Source organism: Psammomys obesus, unplaced genomic scaffold (genome assembly GCF_907164565.1).
Source record: "Psammomys obesus unplaced genomic scaffold, mPsaObe1.curated_primary_1811, whole genome shotgun sequence".
NCBI classification, from domain to species: domain Eukaryota; kingdom Metazoa; phylum Chordata; class Mammalia; order Rodentia; family Muridae; genus Psammomys; species Psammomys obesus.
Window position 1 is genome coordinate 16759141 of NW_026585797.1, and position 16040 is coordinate 16775180.

The 16040-nt window shown below is 39.3% G+C and overlaps 1 protein-coding gene across 4 annotated transcripts in view; it reads left to right on the plus strand.

The window, feature by feature from the left end:
* Ahi1 (Abelson helper integration site 1) overlaps positions 1-16040 on the plus strand; it is a 149702-nt gene that overhangs the window by 22545 nt on the left and 111117 nt on the right. For all 4 annotated transcript variants that reach the window (XM_055599407.1, XM_055599408.1, XM_055599409.1 and 1 more), the window contains exons 9-14: positions 933-1065; positions 3855-3978; positions 7783-8012; positions 9319-9425; positions 13409-13527; positions 15639-15769. In XM_055599407.1, coding sequence (XP_055455382.1) covers positions 933-1065; positions 3855-3978; positions 7783-8012; positions 9319-9425; positions 13409-13527; positions 15639-15769 — 844 coding nt within the window. The remainder of the gene's footprint in view (positions 1-932; positions 1066-3854; positions 3979-7782; positions 8013-9318; positions 9426-13408; positions 13528-15638; positions 15770-16040) is intronic.

Below are 16040 nucleotides of genomic sequence, written 5' to 3' on the forward strand. Positions count from 1 at the left end.
TGAATACGTTTAAAGACATTTGTAGTGAGGTGCAGCATCATGATACACAGTTAGGACCCAGAGTGCCCTTACTTTAGCCTCTGACTAACTGGGGAGCTAGGCCGTCTCACCCGTACAGTTAAAGGAAGCAGTTTATAGGTGGGATATTTGCGTGGGCTGCACCACTGCCATCACGCTTGGTGCCGTGAGTGAAAATAGGGTTCACTGTGCACAGGCCCTGCAGTGTCATGACAGTCTGATAACTGTCGACTGCTGAGTACTAATGGGCGTTAAAGGACATGACATCGTGCAGTGAACAGAGATCACTCGTGCCCACAGTAGGATGTGGGATGGCAGAATTCCAGCACATTGCTTAGATGGAACACATTTTAAACTTAGGAATTGTGTATTTCAGAATTTCTCACAGTATTTTCAGGCCCTTGTGACTATAAATAACTGAAACCACAGAAAGCAAAACTGAGGCTAAGTCAGAGGACTGTGCTCTGCCTTGGAGATGACAATATGGATGGTTATTTTAGGAGAGGAAAACTGAGAATAACCATTCATAAATCCTGAATTTAAACTAGGACGTTTGCAGTACGTGTAGCTTTCAAATGTTTCTGACTTTAGGAAAAGTGGCTGCTGTCCTGGAATAAGGAGGCGAAAAACATCGTTTTGTGCTGTGTAAAAGCAGTGCAGCTGGGATGGTGTTGGGGCATTAGATATTGAAATTCTTTCTTTGTGTTTTAGATTAATCAGGTGCTAACTAGACATATTAATTTCATGAGAAACTAATTCTGTACTAAAAAATAATTTTCTGTAGTTTTTTTTATGTACATGTTTCTTTTTCTGTTACAATAGAAGAACTTTAGGGGGGATTATGGTAATGGAAATTACCAGGTCATTTTGTTTTGATATTTTCTGATTTATATAGTTTCATATATTCATTTTAGGCTTGCCGTATCCCCAACAAGCATCTCTTCTCACTGAACGCTGGAGAACGAGGTTGTTTCTGTCTTGGTTTCTCCCACAATGGAAGGATATTAGCAGCAGCTTGTGCCAGCCGAGATGGATATCCGATTATATGTGAGGAATAATGCTGCCTATTTAACCTGGTTATCTTCTGTATAGTCAATATTGGCTTTTTACATTGTTGGAAATACTAATGTAAGAAGTCTTTAGTAAATTAATCAGGTTTCTTTAAATAAAGGGATAGTTACTGCATAGGAAGAAATAGTAAACCTCATGGAAAAGAAAACCTTAGTCCATTGTGATTTTAGTTAAAAGCTGTGATGATCTGAATTACCAGACTGCAACAACTTCTCCTATGCTAGAATTCTAATAAGTAATCCTGCAGTACCTCAGAGAAGGCTCCCGCTACCATAGGGAAGTCTGGGAGGTTTTAAAAGCACTTCCTGTCTGGACTTAGTAATTTGTTTTATCTTGGTAATGAAACTGACTCTCTGTGGCTAGAAGAAGCCGGCTCCTCTGGGCGTGTGCCTGAGCCCTGGGCCATGCTAGACTTTCTCATCGCACACCAGTCACAGTGTTGATGGCGTTCCCAGACATCAACAGTCACTTTCCTCTTTCGGGTAATGAAAGGATAACCCTCATTCCAGTTTGTGTGCTTTAGACTTGTCATGCTAAATGTTATTCTGTACTTAAACAATTATTGACTTACATCTATTTATTATTCAAATCTCAAAAGTTATAATAAGAATCATTGTGTCTGGCTTTGCACCATTTGATTATGGGATGTCTGACTTAGAGTTCACCTTACTCCGTGTGCAGATTAATGCCTTTCATAAATTTTGAAAATATTATTTTTCAGATGTTCTGTTTGCTCCCTTTCTCTTTCTTCTGGGATCACTCTGTGACTTAGTGTTGTTCAGTAGATCTCTGATGCTCACTCATTTTTCTTCATTCTTTTTCTGTTCCTCAGATTGGGTAGCCTCAGGTGGCTATCATCAAGTTCAGCGGTTCCTCTGCAAGTCTGCTGTTGAGCCATTCTCCTGAGTTCTTTATCTTAGTGATTATGCACTTCACCTCTAAAGCTTCTTTTGAGTTCATTCTTAACATTTTCACTTATTTATAGATGCTTCAGGAGGGGAGGGGAGGAGCCATTCTTCTGTTTTAATTTTAGGATTCTTTAGGGGACCAGACTGATAAATGAAAGGTTAATGATCTTGCAGGGAACAATCAGAACTGGGCTTCCTCAGTTTCCATATGGACAGTTTCTGATAACTGACTTTTCTTCCTGTGTGAAGCTCTAGTTTCCTGTTTGTATGTCTTTTTACATGACAACTTTACACTGAAACCTGGGTATTTGAAGAAATATAGTGCAGTATAGCTCTGTTTCCCTTGGTCTCCCATCAGCCACCTAAGTTTTGTTGTTGCTTCTGGCTGTTCAGTGAGTCCCCTGGACGAGTCTGTAGCGTCTTTATTGTCTGCTGTGTTATCAAGCTTTTGTAGACTGTGTAGTCAGCTGGCTGATGTTAGTTCTGCACAGCTCTAATGATGCCCTTTGCCAGGCAGCACTACTCTGGAATATTCTCCGTGCATCAGCTCACTGTTTAGAACTCTCTGAGCCTTCACTTCCTGTTTGTTCTGAGCCTCTTCAGGTCACCCACACGGAAATAAAGCCTTTCAGGTTTTTCTTGGTTATGCACATTGGCTTTACATTTACGTGTGAGGAACCTCGATTCTTAGCTATATTTTGAAGCTGTCTATAGTTCCCCATAACACAGGTTCTGTTTGTTTTTATTTTGTGTTCTGTGAGTAAACAACTTCTTATCCCAGCTGGTACCGCCCTTTTAAGCAGCCATAATGTCACATGATGCCACTGATTGTTTTAAAATACAAGCTAGAATCAGATGCTTGCTTAAAGCCTGTGCAAGGCTGTGCTGGGTGAGCCTCAGGGCCTATTCTGGATCTATCATGGCATCAAACAGGGAAAGGTCTTTGGGGCTGGAATCTTTAGGGAGCCCCTGACCTGTTCTGTGTCACTGTGTGGCTTCTAGGCTTCTGCTGTTGATTGTTTTTGTGCTTGCTTCAGTGTGTAGGAAGGAGGAATTAGGTAGTTGTAACAGCACAAAGCTCAGTATTCCTGTTGAGACTCAGCCCTTGTCTCACATAAGTCCTGCCCCAGCCCTCCCAGGCTTTGGGAGTTAATTCTCAGAATTCTATCACATTGTTTTGAGAATTCTTGCCAGTTTTCTCTTTCCTTTTATAGGGGAGTAATTTCCCAGAGTCCTTTGCTCTCTGTTCTGAACTGCTTAGTAGTTAGAAGGTGGTTGATTTCACCACTAGGTGGGAGTGGAGACTCACACATGTCCACATTAACTTAGCCTTCCTTAGGTTAACAACACCTTGTTTTGTCTGTCTGGCTGATTCTCCGCTGATTCCATTATGCTCTCTATCATTTTACTATTAGAATTGTTTTCTGACAGTAGAATAGTTTACATTTCTCATTATATCCACAAATATTTGAAATTTACGTGATTTTAGAGGAAAGTAATACCTTATTCATGAAATCCCAAGTTGTAAAGTATTTAAAGTGAATTGCAATGTAAATGTTTTTTTTTTTTTTTTTTTTTTTTTTTGATTATCAGAAGAAGTTCTTTGGAGTTTGAGCAATGTGAATAATTGATAGAATATTGTCAAATTTTAGCACATATAAAATTTTGTGTAAACTCTTGGAATTAAAGCAGATGAAACAGTTCTTGAGTATATTTTGAAACTGTTAATATTGCAAATATTTTTGGTTTTATTTTTTCAGATAGTGCTTAATTTTTGTCTAAATTAGTATAAGTTGTGTGTTTATATACCTGCTGAATTAAAGATCTAGAAATTTAATTTCTAAATATTTTTATCAGTATATGAAATTCCTTCTGGACGTTTCATGAGAGAGTTGTGTGGCCACCTCAATATCATTTATGACCTTGACTGGTCAAAAGATGATCGCTACCTGGTTACCTCATCATCTGACGGCACTGCCAGGTGAGTGTAAGTCTGTGATGCTGGGCCCTGTGCATGCTGACTGGATGAAAAGCAGCAGAACCCGACGGCAGTTCCCTTGACTGTCTGTCATTTGTGTAATGTGTGTAATTCCTGGCCCTTGGTGCTTTTAAGTGATTATACATAAACTGCTAATTAGTATCTTACAAAAGGTTAAATGTTTGAGATTTGTGCGCACTATACTGTGAGTGTACATTCTGTCTGGAGGTTAGATGTGAACCGTTGGTGTTCAGTAGGTAGGTGTACACCAAGTGGATGACTCAGTTAAGCACCTTAGAGCTTTGTAGACTGTTAAATATTTGCATTTTCACGAAGGCAGTCTTAAGTTATCCCCTTTCAATTTAATATGTATCACAGTAAAACAGTTTACAGATTGTCTGCTTCTTAAATTTTTCCACAGTCTTCCTTGTAGTCCAGACTGACTCAGTGTGCACTCTTTCTGCCTCATCCTCCAGTATTCAGGGCTTACAGGCGTGGCCAATGCACATGGCTCAATAACATTTTTAAAAGCCAATTTTTTAATTTTATTTACATCTTTTAGCTGCTTGTTTGTTCATGATATTTGAAATATAACAAAACATGATAAAATAAACATTTTTAATGATGCTTCTACCTGTGTCATATAGGTTAAGTAGACACAGCATTCTCTACAACCTGGAAAATTTACTGCAGTCATTTTGAGACCCGCACTAACTTCATTCTCACTTACTTTCTCTCCTCCTGTTCTTGCTGTTCATGTGATTTCTAATGCCTAGTCCCTCTCTGCTGCTAGTTGTATCACCTTCCCTTCCCATGTAAAATAAAGATTGATCATTAGATCACCATTCTTTAGTTTACTTTCATAAATGTACTAAGGTTATTATCCGGCATATTCTTTCAGCACAGACATTCTCTCAGTGCTACAGAAAAAAGCCTAGGTTTGCTGAGATGCGACTGTGGGTTTTGAAGTCTTAAGTCACCCTGCTGAGCCATCTTTCAGGCTTTCACTTCCCTCTTCCCATCCAGTAGCAGCAGATCCAGACCTTCAAAGTACCCACTTCATCATCTTTCATCTCTTATTTACTGACTTCAATTTATGATAAAATTTTACTGGACATGTGGCTCGTTTTCATGTCTAGAAATTGACCCATCTTTATATGTGTCCATCACTGTCAACCACGCAGTGTGAGCATGGGCTAGTCAGTCAGTTAAAAGCCAACCCAGAGTGGTGGTGAAGTGGTTTATCAGGTGAAGACAGCTAAGCCTGAAACCCTGAGACATCTGGGTCCACAGAGTGGAAGGCGATAACGTACAGGCACAACCCATCCTTACCTTCACGTGTGCACAGTGGCACCTGTGTAGCCACACATGCATGCACACACACACACACACACACACACACACACACATGCATACACAGGCATGCACATACACTGGTGTGCACACACAAAATAAATGTAATATTAGAACCAACTCATATTTATCGTTTCTTGGAGCCACTCTAGGTATTCATGTATAATATATTGTACACTGTGGTTTCCTCTAAGTAGCTTTAAAATTGACACAAATTTGAGCTTTATATATCATACAGAGTTTTGTGAAGACCATGGATGAATGAAGAGAAAACTAAAACTACAGGACAAAGAGGCCCTTGGAAGAAACAGGAGAATTTTAGTAATGAGTAAGTTGTAGCCGGAAGGAAGCAGGCAGGGCTGATGCTGCTCACAGCAGCAGCTTTGTGGATTTTCCGCCTCTGACTTCTGCTTTTCTGAAATCACTTCCACGTGTCTTCATTAGTTCTTCCTGTTTTCCTGGTTTTGACCAGCTAGCTCCTTGCTCATGGCTTTGGCTTCCTTTCTCCTTTGCTTGCTTCCTGCATAGTCTGGTCCTCTAAGATCAACAGGTTGTAATACAGTTGGAGAGACAAAACTGCATGCAATGTCTCTGCAGGAGGCCCAGATGTCCTCAGTTACATCCTAGTTTACAGTACTGTTTTAACTTTTTCAGTATGTGTTTTTTTTCTTTCCCAAGTCTAAGGACATTTTGTGTTTCATTTACTCTTTAATAACTTTATCTCTCTGTTTTTTATGAACAGTTTTCAAACCATTAATACACTTCCTTTGATGTTGGAGTGTGCCCTTTAAAAGTGAAAGAAGACGTTCAGTTTTCCCACAAACACTTCATTTAAATACATATACACAATACTGTGTGGAGTCAGTTTGAAGGTCTTCATTTCATTGTTATGTATAGTATTTCAAAAATGACACTAAGATTTATTAGCAATCAACTGAGGATTTTACCTTTTAACTATCATAATACTCCCTTCAAATTAGCAATTTTGTTATTTTTGTCTTAATTCTATCTCAGGTAGCATATATACATTGAAATTGGTCTAATGTTTTGACAATAACACATATGCTTTAATTCACCTGAGAACATTCTTTCATCCCTTCATTATTAGTTTCTACAATTAGGTATGTATTTTAATAAGCTTCTGAGAAAACTCAAAATGTCTCTAGGAAATAGCTAATTGTAATTTTTTTCTTTGTTTATAACTTGATACATAAGTCTTAAAATCGGTATAAATTTCCATTTCAAATGTATTCTTTTCCTATAATGCCCTAATTCTACCTAGGGACTTGTATCATGGAGGTACTCTCCATTGATCTGTGTGCACACTCAGCATTGCAGGGAAATGAAGTGGCAAGCACAGAGACAGTGCCATTATGTGAGAGCTTGTCCTCTGCCAGCATACCATCATCATTTTAATCACACGGGGTAGGACATGGGGCAGTTGATAAAGTGTTGCATAAAAGTGCAAGCACAAGGACCTCAGGTCCCCAGGGCCTGTACACAGAAGCTGGGCACAGCAGTGCATGCCAGTGACAACAGGAGGCAGAAGGATCCCTGGAGCTCTCAGGACAACCTGTTCTGCCAGTCACTGAGCTTCAGTTTCAAAAAATAAGGTTCAGAAATGACTGAGCAAGACATCTAGGTCAAGCTCTGGTCTCTCCATGTGTGCACATGGGCACAGACACATATAATTTTTAAAAAGGAAATCACTTATTTAATTATGATGTTTAAGTGTTTAGGATGTACATGTATATTATTTTGGCTTTGAAATGCAAATTAAAACGTTACTGGGCTCTAATTCGCTTGGCCTCCACTTTCAGAATTAGTACATACAACCTCATTTAAAAAAATCATTAAAAGTTTCTTCCTGTCTTTTAAAATTATTTATCTATGCATGCATTTATTTAATTATGTGTTTGAATGTTTTGCCTAAATGTATGTGCACATGCAGGCCCAGGGCCTGCTGAGGTCAGAAGAGGGTGTCTTACATAACTGGGATACAGATGGTTATGAACTACCCTGTGGGTTCTGGGAGCCTGGGTCTTCTGCAGGAGGAGCAGTGCGCTCAGCCTGAGTGCCTCTCAGCCTTCTTCACTACTTCTTAATGTGCTTGTTAATGTGCTAAATGGTACTTTAGCAGCTATCTAGTGTGTGTCTACTCGATGTCAAAATAGCGTTAAAAGTAGATGATGTCCAAACACAAAAAAGTTAATATTACAGTATAGGTTACAGTTATAGGTGAAAATATATTTCATGAGAAGTGGCTTTGTTAAAAAAAATAATAATTCGACCACACAGTATGTGATCATTATCACATTTTTATAAATACAGATTAACATTAGCCTACCAGTGTTTGGCATTTGCTTTCTGAAGATTTGTAGGCTATATTCTTCTAAAAACAGTTAGAGAAAAGTTTGTATTTTAAGCAGTTTGCTCCCTCCTGTTCTTCCCCAGGGTTTGGAAGAATGAGATAAACAGTACGAGTACGTTCAGAGTCCTGCCGCATCCTTCTTTTGTCTACACAGCCAAGTTCCATCCAGCCACACAGGAGCTGGTGGTCACAGGATGCTATGACTCTGTGATACGGGTGTGGAAGATTGACGTGAGAGAAGATGCTGCCCTGTTAGTCCGCCAGCTTGACACGCACAAGAGTTTTGTCAACTCTGTCTGCTTTGATGAGGAAGGTATGTCACAGGAGTGCTCTGATCAAGGGTGGCTGCTTGAAGAACTGATTTCTTTCTTTCACTTATAGTTGTTGATGCTGGAGACATTTGCTGTATTAACAGTTGTGCACATTTAAAGTTATTCATAGTTTCATGTAACGGGATAGGTCTGACATTGGAGGCAGTCTGTCTCTTAAGCTTGTAGTTTTATATTCTGTTACCTTTGTTCTAAACACCGTTCATGCACTGCATTTCGTGAATATGTTTATTCTTGTTGGTGATTATTATTCTTAGTAATTGCCCTGAAGAACAATTTAAGTTAGATGGTACAGAATAAAAGAGATGGGGGAAATCCCAAAGAGTGGTGTAATCACGTATGCTGAATACATTGACAGGGTTTTTTAAACACACATCGAAGGTAATTTGCAAATTATTAAAGATTCTCAGCATTTGAATAATATAAATGACATTTTAAAACAAAACATAGGTTTTTATTGGATCACAGACTAAGGAAACCTATCTATTAAGATGTCATTTTTATATTATCTCAGAGATTAGACATGACAACTGTAGCTATAAGTAACTAAAATAATATTCAGAGAAAATAATGATAATGCAATATACTTAGTTCAACTTTAGAGATTCTAATACTTAAGGACATTTTTTGTCTTTGGTTGGAATTAGAAAAAGCAGTATAATACATGGCAGTGTTCAACGGTTGAATAAATTTTTGTAAATTGTTAAATTCATGGTTTTAAAAGGCCATATTTCTTAGCAATGGTATAAAATGTGTTCCTGCATGTCTCCGAGGTTGAACCTGTGTCATCTGGGTCCCATTCAGGTTTTAAAAACTGATATTAACACTTGTTACTTGTGATTTTTTTTAATTATCTGATTATTTTAAATTTAAGGTCACTATGGTTATGTTTACAGTGTATATTAGAACAGGTATTTTACTAGGAATATAAATGATTGTATATGCTAATAATAATAAACACAGATGCATGTTAGATACTTCAGATAATCTGGAATATGAGTGCTATACATACAGACTACATCACTCATTTCCTTTTGCATTCGGAGTCATATTAGTGACAAAGGGAAAGGTTATAAAAATGCTTTTTAAAAATGAAGAATTTACTTAAAGACAGTTGGGATTATATTGTGAGCTGCATTTTGCTTTTTAACTTTTAAACTGAGAACTCTTTCATTGGCAACTCAGTGCTTTGACTGTTTGTCTGGGTTGTGGCTTCCCCTAACTTTATAAAATTTCCCATTTTTTTTTATAAGTTCTGTGATAATCTTAGTAGTTTGCTGTTTTGAATAGGTTACCACATGTACTCAGGAGACTGCATCGGTGTCATTGTTGTTTGGGACACTTATGTGAAAGTCACGGACTTGCAGCACTCTGTGCGCCACTGGACGATAAATAAGGTACAGAACCATAGCTCATAACGTTGAGGCTTCACGAGGTAGATTGCAGGAGACTCGACCGCAGGACTGTTAAAGACATAAAGACATTGTAGTCTGTCCTTGTAAGTGGATATTAGACATATAATATAGGATAATCATACTAAAATTTGTTCACCTAAAGAAGCTAAGCAAGAAGGAGGACCCTGGATCAATCCTCATTCAGAAAGGCAAACGGGATAGACATCAGAAGAGGGAGAAAACAGGGAACAGGACAGGAGCCTACCACAAAGGGCCTCTGAAAGACTCTACCCAGCAGGGTATCAAAGTAGATGCTGAGACTCATAGCCAAACTTTGGGTAGAGGGCAGGGAATCTTATGAAAGAAGGGGGAAATAGAAAGACCTGGAGAAGATAGGAGCTCCACAAGGAGAGCAACAGAACCAAAATATCTGGGCCCAGGGGTCTTTTCTGAGACTGATACTCCAACCAAGGACCATGCATGGAGATAACCTAGAACCCCTGCACAGATGTAGCCCATGGCAGCTCAGTCTCCAAATGGGTTCCCTAGTATGGGAAACAGGGACTGTCTCTGACATGAACTCAATGGCTAGCTCTTTGACTGCCTTCCCCTGAGTGGGGAGCAGCCTTACCAGGCCACAGAGGAAGACAATGCAGCCAGTCCTGATGAGACCTGATAGGCTAGGGTCAGAGGGAAGGGAAGGAGAACCTCCCCTATCAGTAGACTGGGGAAGGGGCTTGGGAGAAGAGAGAGGGAGGGCAGGATTAGGAGGAGATGGGGGAGGGGGCTATAGCTGGGATACAAAGTGAATAAATTGTAATAAATTTTTTAAAAATTAAAAAAAAGAAAAGTTAAGCTTCTCTCAGTCCAAAAGCCAGCCATCACATCTTCCCGGTAACTAAAGTCAGTAGACATTGATTCGCAGTCACATCTTTCTGATAGTGATTGATAGCAACCTAAAGTTTTCATTTTGGCCACATTGTACTCTTTACTCTCAGGTACTGGTACATTCTAGGTAATGACTCTCCCACTAACCTACAACCTCGTCCCATTTGTAGTCTTTTGAGGTCCAATTTGCAGCATAGCATTAGCTGAAATTCACGTTAAAATAACAGATAGATCCTGTTACCACCTGTAGCTGACAGCTAATTTTCTGTAGCCTGTATGTTTGTACCCTGTATGTTCTCCTCAGTGTAGCAGTCACTAAAAATAGTATCAGTGCTTTGTTTCAGAGCAGTGATAGTGGTTGTTTAGTCACAATATTTGAAATTTGCTAATAATAGAAATAAATAAGAAAATGTGTTCCTGAGAAAAACAAATAAGGAAATGCATTCCTTTTGGGAAAGAGTATTATGGTCTATAAGCAATTTTGTTAGTTTTATTTTTGTAGTAAAAAATATAAATGAATTGGTAAAGGTGAACTTGCATTTTGTGTTAGGTTATTGTAGTGTTTGCATGTTACATATTTTTTAATTTTTCCTAATGAATTTTGACAATATATTTCTTCTTGTTTGAATAAAGATACCTTAAGAGAGAGAGAAAAAACAAAGAGTTCTCTGACTTTCAGGCAAGTCCATCCAGAAACCTCTGTCTTTGGTTATTCCCCCTGGCCTGTGGGCCGACAGATAACACCTTAAGATTCGTCATGGGCCTCGTCCCATACATTACTTCTAGAGAAGAGTACTCTCATTACACAAACACCTGATATAGTGCTAAGTCAGTAAAGGCCTCACTTTCAGTGATTCGAATGTACAGTGTAGAATTGGTTATTGGCTATGTACTTCTTGTGGTTTTTGCCTTAATATTGTGAAAATCTTGATGTTATGTGCAACAGTTAACAGTTGAGTCAGGAAGTGAGGTGCCGTGTCTTTTCAGTAGTGAGTGTACGTGGGAAGCTAGAGACTGCGTGGGGAGCTCTGAGAGGCACTGGTCTGCCATGTGCAGACTCACACATGTGCCCTCCTGCATCACACTGACTGCAGAGCAAGGGCTCTTAGTCTGAGTGTGGTCACAGTGCAGAAACGGTAGCAGAAGGAACCACTAGACGGCTGCACTCCGCCGTACATTGGCTTCTCAGATTTGTACCTGCACTGGCCCCTCATAGTTTCTGACCTGCCCTTTTTCATCTCTTCTCAGACCTCCTTCAGCACCTTTCCATCTCAGACTTGCTGTGGTTGAGTTCTTTAAACGCTGGCTGTGGCGTCAACATTCCCTGTTTTCTGTAGCATTTGGGAAGAGTTGGTGGATCTTGGTGAGAAGAAAGCTAACTGAGAATCCTTGCTGCAGCTTAAGGGATTTTTCTTAGACTCTGGACCTTAGCCAAAGTTGTGTGGGGAGTTATAGCTCTATCATTTTTAAGTTTTTTAAATCATGTACATTAAAGGTTATAGGATGGTTATGAGAGTACACATATTTAGTAAATTGTTCCTTACGATAGTGAATCAAAGTAACGAACCATCAGATTACACTGCCCTTTTTTTGTGACAAGAGAAGCTATGTATACACATTGCATGATTCAGTACAATTTCATGACTTTGCGTTGCGACTGAATGGCCGCAGCTGCCGCCTACAGTGTGCTCTGACCTGAAGCTTCCTGCTCTCCACAACTCAGTTTCTGATGCATTTGATTCTTAGATTCCGCATAAGTGAGACTGAAGTATTTGCAGTGTTTTTCCTGTGGTGTCTGACTTATTCAGCATGTCTTCCAGGCTCATCCATGTTGTGGCAAATGAAAATCTTTTTGTTTTGTGGGGATTAATAATACTAGAAGAAGAGAGAAGACCTGGGGGATGAATGGATGCATTTCTTTAATGCTGGATGATGTTGAACATCTGTTCCTGTATTTTCAGCCTTTTTATGTCCTTTGTGGAGATATGTCTATTCAGTCTTTTGCCCATTATTTTTATCCAAATTATTTGTTTTCCTGATCCTGAGTTTATGCATTAGCGATTAATCTCTTCTCAGGTAGATGACTTGCAGATTATTCTCCAAGTGTGTATGCTGTACCCTGTGTGCTGTCGCTTATTTTACAGTGCAGCTGCTTTTTTAGTGCAGTGGAGTCCCGTTTGTGTAGACTTCTGTGGCCTAAGTTTTCAGCGTTGACTCTTTAAACACCCCCTCCGCCCCCAAAAGTGCTCAACAGCTTTCCCTCGGGTGCTGACAGCCTTCTAGCTTCTGGTCTTACCTGTGTATGTTTTGTGCACCATAAGCTGATTTTACCGTGTTGTGTGAGGGCAGTTGTCACACAAGGCTCCGGCAGATTGGTTCTTCAGGGGTGCTGTCTTCAAGGCACTGAGAATTGGCTCTCTCCACTAGTCACTGCAGATAGCTGGAAGAGAGGGAGGAAGGAGGGGTGGAGTCAAACTGCAAAAATGATCTTAATCCAAGTCACATGGTGCAAACATTATGCCTGTGACACACCTTCTTATGGCAAGTAGATGTTTGTGGGGAGAGAATCTGGCTTACCATGCAAGTTTTGAGTTTATAAAATATCGAAGTTTTTCCTATGTGATATAAACAGAAAAGGCAGTGTGAGAAGATGTATGTGAAATTGTTTTTTAGGACTGACTATATTTTGAGAAAGTGAATAACAAAACACATAATTAACTAAAATATTACATAATACAAAAATACAGTTTGCCGTTTTTATTTTTTAAATCTAAATTCAAGATGCTAAAAATTCTTGCTGCTAATAACTGTAAAGTAGTCAATACAGTGAAGTTGAAATCTTTTGGGTCATGTCTTAATTGTCTTTTCTTTTGTTGAGAAAGGCTCTTCTGCTGCAGCTCAGGGCAGCCTGACCTGCCGTGGCCTCGCACCCAGGGCAGTCCTCTTGCCTCTGCCTTCCAGGTGCTGGCTTATGTGAGTGACGCACTTCTCCCCTGCAGATGACATTTCAAAATTCACTTGTCCCTGTGAACGCTGTGACAGAAATACCTCAGTAGCAAGTTTGACTTTTTGTTGTTGTTGTTGTTGTTCTATTTTAGGAAATTAAGGAAACTGAATTCAGGGGAGTTCCCATAAGTTATCTGGAGGTTCATCCCAATGGAAAGCGTTTGTTAATCCACACCAAAGACAGTACACTGAGGATCATGGACCTGCGGATGTGCGTGTCTTAGTAGAAACAGGATGAGTACTTCGTGGTTCTTTTACGTTTGTAAATTTCGGCAATGTTTTTGAGTAGGCAGTTTGTGTCCTGGACACACCATCTGTAGAGATCTTTTATGTTGCTTTTTACATCTGATAAGCGATGATCAGAGGTGCTGCTAAGCATGCTGTGGCTAAGACAACCCCCACAACAGAAATACTTGACGCTGTTTAAATAGCTCTGAGGATGAAATGTATTTGGTTGGTTTTATTTTCACGATGAACAACAGACATTGAGTGTCTAACTGAAGTTGCTGTCATTGGGTTAGGTCCTTTGTGCTTGTTTTACTCCAGCAAGGAAATGGATAGGAAATACCTTACTATAGACAGCAAGCAGAGCAGAGTTTAGCCAAGGCAGTGTATCCTGCTAGTGCACTGTTTGCTGGTGTTAGGATTCCATGTGAAACAAACAAGAGAAAGCTACTTCATGGGTCTCCTACTGTACTTAGAAATATACACAGTAATCTGCATGAGTTGATTCTGTGCGTATCTTTTTGTGCATTATCCCTTTAGCGTAATAGCTCAAGACCCCAGCGTGGGAGTGTGGAAAACTGGTAGCAGAATTAGCACGTCTGAAGTTTATAATCTAGTCCTTACCTTTCACATAACAGCTAACATTTAGATTACAACACGAGAGTTCGTATTGAAATCTGAAGATTCTTTTTCTGTACATAGTACCATGGCATGCCAGGTAAATAAATCTAAATGTATGGTATAATTATTATATACGTCACAGCAACAAGAAAGGTAACAGCTATGATTTAGCCTTCTGATAAAGGTTCTGTTTAAAGACTAGCGTATGAGTCTGAAGGATGGATAGACCTTAGATAAGATAGAGGTTTTCAGTAGGGTAGAAAATGAAGTACAGTTCAAAGTGGGATATGTGCTCAGATAGGTAGCCTGAGCATAGGTCTCTTGACAGGGATACAAAGAGGGAAGTTTCAAAAGTAGAAACTAGGACTAGATTAGGAGGCCAAGTCTGAATAAGCCCTGTTCGATCATACCTGGGCTCCAGAGATGGGCTACTGAAAGAGTCAAATACTGCTTTTTCTACTCCTTCCTCCTTTCTCAGATGGAGAAATAATATACCACATCCAGAAGGGTTTTGTGGAGGAATAAACTAGTTAGTAAGTAGAATGCTTACAGCAATAAAAGCACACAGTAAGGGGTCCATAAATGTTTCACTCAATAACTCCAGGCCTGGAGATCTAAAAGGAAAATGTGTATGTACGTGTGTATACATATATACATATGTATGTGTATGTATTTGTGTATACACACACACATATTTGATTTCTGCTAAGATGGAAAGGTTTTATTTTATACCTTACTTTTGAAAGCAGCTGTACATGAAACCTGCAGTCTTCTCCAGAGCCCTCCTTTAGGGTCACTCCTAAGATGTGAGTGTCACTGACTGTTGCCTCACTCACATACCGTGTTATAGAAAGCAAGAATGCAGTGGATGGAAATTATTGGTTAAACAAAGTGAGCTAAATTGTAGAATAATTTGCTCATTTATTTACACACACACATATATACATATATATGTACACACATGCAATAAGATTATTATGGAAACCATGTTTATGGTAGAAGAAAGCAAGACATATAGTAAATGTCCAGCAATAGAACATCTCTTGAGGTACGTTTAGATGGTGGCATATGCCATTGAATAATGACGTAGTCTGTTATCTGACACAGAAGCCATTGTTGATGAGTTTGTTGTTGAGTAAAGAAGGTTATAGAGTAGTATATCTGGTCTCCTATCTTACAGTGTGAGCACTGGAACAATGTCAGCTGTTGTTCTAAATGAAAAAGTCTATATACTATCTATTATTTATTGTTATTATAATTCAGCAGAGGAAAGAAGAAATGTGTTACATAAATTAGAAAGGATCAGAAACAGCTCTTGTTTGCTGAGCAAACAACCACAGAATGTGGTCTACCATGTCACAGACTCGAAACATCGTAACCAACGCAAATTCAGTATTTACAAATGACGTTTCTCTCCCATTAGTCCTCTAAAGAATTAACTGGGGTTATAGTTGCACTTTTTCTGTTTGTGTATAGACTAGCAGCCAGGAAATTTGTTGGTGCGGCAAATTATCGGGAGAAGATCCATAGCACTTTGACACCATGTGGGACTTTCCTCTTCTCTGGGAGTGAGGATGGGATAGTGTATGTTTGGAACCCAGAGACAGGTAAGTAGTTACTAATCTTGAAAACATCTGTTGGGGAATGCAGATAGGAAGTTAAAAGCATGTGAGAACTCCAGTTTTTGATACTGTTAGAAAAAGCCTGACTTTGTGTTTTTAGCACTATGTTCTGAAATTAGGCGGTGTATTCATCACTTTCTTGTTACTGTGACAAAATACTTGCCACGAAGCAGCTTAAGGGAGAAGGGGTCTATTTTTGCCTCAGTTCCAAGGGAGTCACAATGGCAGAAGCAGAGGCAGCTGCTCACTTGCCTTG